General features: G+C 48.9%; 1 protein-coding gene across 1 annotated transcript; it reads left to right on the top strand.

The window, feature by feature from the left end:
- Positions 1-336: 336 nt before the first annotated feature.
- CRYBB2 (crystallin beta B2) lies at positions 337-6,168 on the top strand. The gene is made up of 5 exons (XM_043979557.1): positions 337-400; positions 1,190-1,308; positions 4,382-4,514; positions 5,588-5,730; positions 6,000-6,168. Exons 1-5 carry the CDS (start codon positions 347-349, stop codon positions 6,166-6,168), a joined length of 618 nt encoding a protein of 205 aa, XP_043835492.1. The 5' UTR covers positions 337-346.
- Positions 6,169-7,370: the final 1,202 nt, after the last annotated feature.

The raw sequence follows: 7,370 nt of genomic DNA, 5'->3' as shown, positions 1-7,370 counted from the left end.
GTCATGATTGCAGGCAACTCACTGTTCTCATCTGAGCCTCAGGTTCCTCCTTTGTGAAAAGAGGAAATTGGAAAGAATCAAGGGTTCTTAAACGGTTCTTAAACGGTTCGTTTGTACTGAGGCCTTAATAACTTGTAGACTCACCAAACGTCAGGGTTGGGTGGCATCCAAATCTTTCATTTCACAGAGAATGAAGACTAGGGCCCCCAAAGGGGATGTGATTTGTCCACAGTCACACAGCTACTAAGGGCTGGAGCCAGGCCTGGAAATCAGGTGTCTTGGTTGCCCTTGCTTGCCCCTCTTCCCACCCCCTGCCTCAGTAGAGAGTGCAGGCAAAGGAAGAGGAATGGAGAGGGGGAAAGTATTGCCTCTTTGCCATTCAGTGCTTGGTGGACCCTGGGTGAGAGAGGTCTTCTGGAAGGCTCAGAGTGTTGGCCTAGGGACAGATTTCCAGGTGGCAAGCTGGGTGGGTGCTAGTAGGGGTGTGTGTATGTGTGTGTGTGTGTGTGTGTGTGTGTGTGTAGACATACTGGTGCATGCAAGTGTGTGTGTGTGTTTTATTTCTTATGTGTGTGCTTGTAAGCATGTGCCTGCCTGCATTGGGGAGGAGGGGTGGGTGACCTCCAGACTTCTCTCTGCGGAGCAAACTCTCCATTAGACTCTTCCTTGGACAAAGCTGTGCCCCCACCCCCAGCCCGCTCCCCATTGGCCCAGTCAGAGGCAGAGTGGTTGTCCTCCCTTTTGCTGTGATCAGGTCAGGGAGCATGGGTTGGTCCAAGGAGCTACTCTTATTCAGTGCCCGGGAAGGCCCAGCTGAGCCTGCAGAAGGATCCTGAGTGGCTGGTAGCCCCTCTGCCTCCTCCCCTCCACCCTGCTGTTTCTTCCAGAGAATGAGAGTGGAGTCAGTCCTTGGAGAATGTGGAAGACAGCAATCTTCTGCTGGAAGTCCCATCTTTCCCTGGCTACCTCATCCCTAGAGCAGCAATTCATGAGCCATCTCATGGGGTCATAGAATGACAAAGGACCTCAGATGCCTCAAGTCCAACCCCTTCATTTTACAAATAGGGAAACTGAGGCCCAGGGAGATTTTTTTTTTTGGGGGGGGTCATCGAATGAGAGCTGAAAGGGAGCTTAGAGGCCTCTGCGTCCAGTCCCCTGAAGTGGTTTTCTCTTTTTTTCCACTGTCCAGATCGTCATCTTTGAGCAGGAGAACTTCCAGGGCCGCTCCCATGAGCTGAGTGGGCCATGTTCCAACCTAAAGGAGACTGGGATGGAGAAGGCAGCCTCCATTCTTGTACAGTCAGGACCGTAAGTGCCTCTCGGTCCGGCTACTTGTGACACTGCTAGAAATAGCTTTGGGACAGGGGTAGGACAAGCCTGGAGGGCAGGGTGGGCCAGGGACCTGGGCAAGTGTTCACTCTTTCTGGAGGAAGGGAAGGGAAGGGAAGAAAAGGGAAGAAAAGGGAAGACAAGGCAAGGGAAAGGCATGGCCCTGAGCCCCTGAAAGTTTGGTCCAAGGGCCTGGCCTCTTAGAGAGATGAGCCTGGTCTATTTGGTCCAGTTTAAGAAACCCTTGTTAAACAACTACTTTGTTCATTGCTCTGGGAATATAAAAATGAAATAGTCCCTGCCTTTAGGGAATTTACATTTTACTAAGCAGGTAGGAGAAACTATAATAAAAATTATAATGTGATAAGAACATAAGAAAGGGCCAGAGTGGTCCAAGAGACCTGAATACAATGAGGAAGGTTACCTGGGGAAGGTGGCACCTAGACTGGCCCTTGGATGAAGAAGAGTTCAGGGGAGATAGCATTCTGCTCCTGAGGGACATCGTGTACAAAGGTGCGGAGGTGAGAAAGGGATGGATGTGAACAGCGTCCACAAGGGAAAGTGGAATTAAGAGATGAAAAAGTCAGGAAGGTCCATGAGATCCAGGCCGTAAAGGCTTGGATGCTAGAATGAGGAGAGAGACAGAGACAGAGAGAGACAGAAAAACAGACAGAGAAAGACAGAGACACACACAGAAAGACCAAGAGACACAGGGAGAGAGACAGAGACAGAGACAGAGACAGAGAAACAGAGAGAGAGACACAGGGAGAGACAGAGAGAGACAGAGACAGAGACAGAGAGAGACAGAGAGACAGAGAGATAGAGAGACAGAGAGACAGAGAGATAGAGAGACAGAAAGACGGAGAGAAACAGAGACAGAGACAGACAGAGACAGACAGACAGAGAGAGACGGAGACACACACATAGAGAAACAGACAGAGAAAGACAGAGACACACACAGAAAGACAAAGAGACACAGGGAGAGAGAGACAGAGACAGAGACAGAGAAACAGAGAGACACAGAAAGACAAAGAGACACAGGGAGAGACAGAGACAGGGAGAGACAGAGAGACAGAGAGATAGAAAGACAGAGAGACAGAGAGAAACAGAGACAGAGACAGACGGACAGAGAGAGACAGAGACACATACAGAGAGAAACAGACAGAGAGATACAGAGACAGAGACACACAGAGATACAGAGACAGATACAGAGAGACAGAAAAGAGACAGAGAGACACAGAGAGATACAGAGAGAGATGGAGAGCTACAATAAGGAGATAGATGACAGATAATAGAAGATGGATGGATAGGGGCTAGATTAATTGATAGATGGCTAGGTAGATGACGGGGACCGACTTATTATGGGCCAGGCCCTGTGCATTTGATTTGGCAGGGGTCCCTTACTTCATGAGCAGCAGGGAGCCATTGGCAGCTCTAACGTTCTGGGTCCTATGTCCTCGGGTACTGTCCAGCTCTAACATTCTCTAAATATGTTTCTAAAATCTCTTCCAAACTCTATGGATTTGTGTGCATTGGAATTATCCAAAACAAATGGCTTCATTCCCCCCAAACCCTCTATTTTAACTCAAAACACTCTGGAAATCTTCAGCAAAAAGCCCTGGGTGGGTTATCTGGTAGAAATTCTTTGTCTAGGCCCCCTGGGAGCATGGGGAGGCTCCCAGGGTCTTTTTGTTTAGTTTCTAAGGTCTTAGGTTGAGATAACGCAGCCTCTGGAAGAAAAGAGAAGCGTCTCTCTGGGGGGCAGACAGCTGGACTCCTCCCCTGGAATGCCCCCAAAAGGATGAGCCATACTGCTCCTGGCCCCCAGGGGATCTCAAGAAGGCCCCTTCCTTTTCCTTTCCAGGACACGGGCAAAAAAAAATGGATGAGTGCTTGTAAGGCAAGTCAGTCTTCAAGCATTAATAAATTCTGACCAGGCCCTGCAAGCCCTGGCTCAGCCTCTTGGCCAGTAGGCCCTCCAAGATGACAGGAGTGGCACTTTTTCCCAGGGCCTGGATGCAGGTGTCGCTCTTTTTAGTGGGGCCAGTTTTGAATGACAGCAGCTCACTGTGGTGCCTGATAAGCCCTTTCTTTAGCCAAAAAACAACCCATAAAAAACATGCAGTTTCTCCTTCTCCCTCCCCTTCCATGCCCCCGACCCTGACCCACCTAGCTTTGGCCACTCTTCTGCAGAAGAGAGCTTGAGCTCAAAGCCTATCCTTTCTTCCCCCAGCGTTGGAGTTGACAGAACTTGTTTGAATCAAAAGCATCCCTACAGGGGCAGCTAGGGGGCGCAGTGGATAGAGCACCAGCCCTGGAGTCAGGAAAACCTGAGTTCAAATCCAGCCTCAGACACTTCACACTTACTAGCTGTGTGACCCTGGGCAAGTCACTTAACCCCAATTGCCTCACTTAAAAAAAAAAAAAAGAAGACTATTGATTGATTGCTATGAGACTGGCAGTAACAGACTCCTCGGGTTATCTCAGAATGAGCTTGATTAAGAGCAGAGAGCCCCCAGCTGGGGCCTAGGAAGCAGATCTGTCACTGGCAGGCTCCCTCAGCTCCCCCAGTGTCTACAGAGAAACACAATAAAGAAAACTGAATGGAGGGGAGCCTCCAGCTTTCCGGAAATCAATCTATCCCTGGCAACAGGTTGGGATCGGGCTGGGCTGGGGCTTTCCGAAGGCAGGGAGAACCATAGCCTGGTACTTGGATCTTCTCTGGCCATTCAACAGAGGGGCCTATGAAGCATCAGGGGCCATGACCAATCTGAGGATTTTCTTAGGAAAAAGGGGAGGGGGCAGCTAGGTGGTGCAGTGGGTGAAGCACCAGCCCTGCATTCAGGAAGATCTGAGTTCAAATCAGGTCTCAGACACTTGACACTTCATAGCTGTGTGACCCTGGGCAAGTCACTTAACCCTTATTGCCCCACAAAAAAGGGGGGGAGGGGGCGTTGATGCAGGACTGGTCTGAAGACCTCTAAGGAGTGAGGCTGCACTGATGTGGGCTCTCTATCTGTTTTAACTCTCTATTTCTGTCTGTCTGTGGCAGCTGGGTCGGGTACGAACAGGCCAACTGCAAAGGAGAGCAGTTTGTGTTTGAGAAAGGTGAGTACCCTCGATGGGACTCTTGGACCAACAGCCGCCGGACTGATGCGCTCAGCTCACTGAGACCCATCAAAGTGGTGAGTTTCTTGTACCCTTTCTGCCCCACTAACCTCTACTTCAAGGCCCAGAAACCCAGGAAGCAACAAGGAGCCAATTATTTGAGCATTTTGCCTCTTCTGACCCTGTCGTGAGAGGCAGAAGGAATTTGTTTTCAGTCTCCTCCCTGCTGCTGGTGTTTCCTTGCCCTTAACGCTGGCGCCTTCCCTCTGTTCATTATTTCCTATTTATCCTGTACTGTGTCTAGCTTGTTTGCATTTAGTTGTTTGCATGTTCTCTCCCTCCTCCCCAATTAGAATGTAAGCTTCTTCGGGGCAGCTAGGTGGCACAGTGGATAGAGCACCAGCCCTGGATTCAGGAGGACCTGAGTTCAAATCCAGCCTCAGACACTTAACACTTACTAGCTGTGTGACCCTAGGCAAGTCACTTAACCCCAATTGCCTCACCAAAAAAAAAAAAAAAAGAATGTAAGCTTCTTGAAGGCAGGCACTGCCTTTTGGCTCTTTTTGTATCTCAGCACTTCACATAGAGCCAGGCACATAATAGGCACTTAATAAATGTTTATTGATGGCTTCCTTCCTAGTTACCTGTATTCCTCCCCTTGGTGCATCCCAGGAATCAGGAAGACACCTTACCTGCCTAGATCATTACCCGATGTAATATTATCAGTTCCGTGCATCTTGACCTCCGGGTCCTGTTTTTCCCAGTTCTACTTTCTGTTTTTTCATCCCTGAACCTTGGACAAATCACTTTCTTTCTCTCTGAGTCTCAGTTTGTTTCTTCATCTGTGAAAAAAAGAGGGGGTTGGACTATATAGCAGGTTCTTAACTTTGTGTGTGTGTGTCATAGAAGGCCTTGCCAATTGGGTGAAGTCTGCAGACTCTGTCTCAGAGTCGCATTAAAAAAAAACAAAACATAATTGAACACCCCCCCCCCCGCCCCGACTAAATTTCCATGAGAGAGTAGCAAAAATAAAGATCTCCTTTTCTCCCTCTGAATCCTTGGGCCCCCTGCAATCTATCTATGGGCCCCAGATGAAGAATCCCGGGCCCTTTCTCGCTCTGGGTCTCAATTCTATTTTCATCTCTCACAGGACAGCCAGGAGCATAAAATCATCCTTTATGAGAATCCTAACTTCACTGGGAAGAAGATTGAGATCATCGATGATGATGTACCCAGTTTCCACGCTCATGGGTACCAGGAGAAAGTATCATCTGTGAGGGTACAGAGTGGAACGTGAGTAGCGACCAGCCTTGGGGACCGCTGGGACGGGTGGGAGATGCCGTTGTTCCGCCACGGATGCGTGCCTTTGCCCCTCTGGGGATCGGTCTTCCTATCTGTAAAATGGAAACAATGACTCTGCATTTATAAAGCTCCCATCATGTGACAGGAGACACAGATCACCTTTGGGAGGTCCAGAGGGAGTCTCCATGGGTGTCAGGTGAGGTGACATTCTCAAGTCCAATGAGGCTGACCCATGCTTCCATTCTCTCTTTCTTTCGCAGGTGGGTGGGCTACCAGTATCCAGGTTATCGAGGCTTCCAGTACCTATTTGAGAAGGGGGAATACAAGGACAGCAGTGATTTTGGGGCTCCCCACCCCCAGGTTCAGTCTGTAAGGCGCATACGGGATATGCAGTGGCATCAGCGAGGTGCCTTCCACCCAACCAACTAGAGCCCCAGCATCCCAGCACCACCATCATGACGGGTTGAGGGCCCATGCTCCTCTCATCACTCCCAGTCCAGGCCACCCTACTGTCTAAGCAAGCTAATAAAGTGTGAACGGCAAAGCTGTCCTCTGTTTGGTCTTTGTTCTCTCTCTCGGGAAAGAATTGGGGGAAATGCCCAGTCTAGATGATAGGGCCCTGGGCTGGAAGTCAGGAGAGACCTGAATTCTTTCTGGTCCAGATTTGCAGGTTAAGGGATAAACTGTCCATTTGGCCTCTCTGAGTTCAGTCACCTGTCAGATGGGAAAAACGACAACTCCTTTTTCTACTTGACCGAAAGTGGATTGGTTTCCTGGGGAGCCGAGAACCTGGGCTGGCCTCACAAGATTGGTGGCTACCTGGGCAGCTAGGTGGCACAGTGGAAAGAGTACTGACTCTGGAGTCAGGAGAACCTGAGTTCAAATCCACCCTCAAACACTTGACACTTACTAGCTGTGTGACCCTGGGCAAGTCACTTAACCTGGATTGCCTCACACACACACAAAAAGACATGATCTGAAGGGCCACTGGGCAGAACCCTTTGCCTAAAAATATCATTCCACCATCAGATGTTTGGTCACTGATGTCTTTACAAAGTTGAAGAACTTCTCAGTGAGTGAGGGAGGAGTTGAGGAGAAAGAGTATTTGAAACTCAAAATTTTAAAAAAGAAAAAAAGTTATAAATAAATAAGCAACAAATTTAAAAATCGAAACTAACCAAAGTTGATGGATGACCTTCTTGAACAATATTAGCTGAAGTCCCAGGATCTCTGGATAGCTACTTTGAGTAGTGAGCTGTCCAGCTCATCTGGAGAAAGCCTTTCTGTTTTCTTCTCTCTTCTCGCTTAGCAACAGGCCTCTCTGTTATAAACCAATTTCCCAGGCTGACCACAGTGTGTCAGCACAGCACCTAATGGTCTTCTTGCTTTTTAACTCTTTAGTATCTGGATTCCCTGATCAGAGAGAGTCACAAACTGTACTCTCGCTTTATCCTGAAAACCAGCCGTTGGATTGGCTGGTCAGGGATGTCAGGTTGAAGGTGGGATGTCATAGAGTGTAAGAGATGGAAAGGACTTTAGACATAGTATAGCATCAGCACTGGAAGAGGCCTCAGAAGGGAAGGCATAGTGCCCACATGGAAGGGGCTCTTAGAACAGAGAACACAGAATAG

This window comes from Dromiciops gliroides, chromosome 1, assembly GCF_019393635.1.
Source record: "Dromiciops gliroides isolate mDroGli1 chromosome 1, mDroGli1.pri, whole genome shotgun sequence".
NCBI lineage: Eukaryota > Metazoa > Chordata > Mammalia > Microbiotheria > Microbiotheriidae > Dromiciops > Dromiciops gliroides.
This window is presented reverse-complemented; position numbering and strand designations above follow the sequence as displayed.

Excerpts from the sequence above, each read along its gene's own strand:
- CRYBB2 (XM_043979557.1), top strand. The coding sequence starts at position 347 with ATGGAGAGGGGGAAAGTATTGCCTCTTTGCCATTCAGTGCTTGGTGGA. Across the intron at positions 401-1,189 it reads CAGTGCTTGGTGGACCCTGG|ATCGTCATCTTTGAGCAGGA; the intron begins GTGAGAGAGGTC and ends TCCACTGTCCAG. Across the intron at positions 4,515-5,587 it reads CACTGAGACCCATCAAAGTG|GACAGCCAGGAGCATAAAAT; the intron begins GTGAGTTTCTTG and ends CATCTCTCACAG.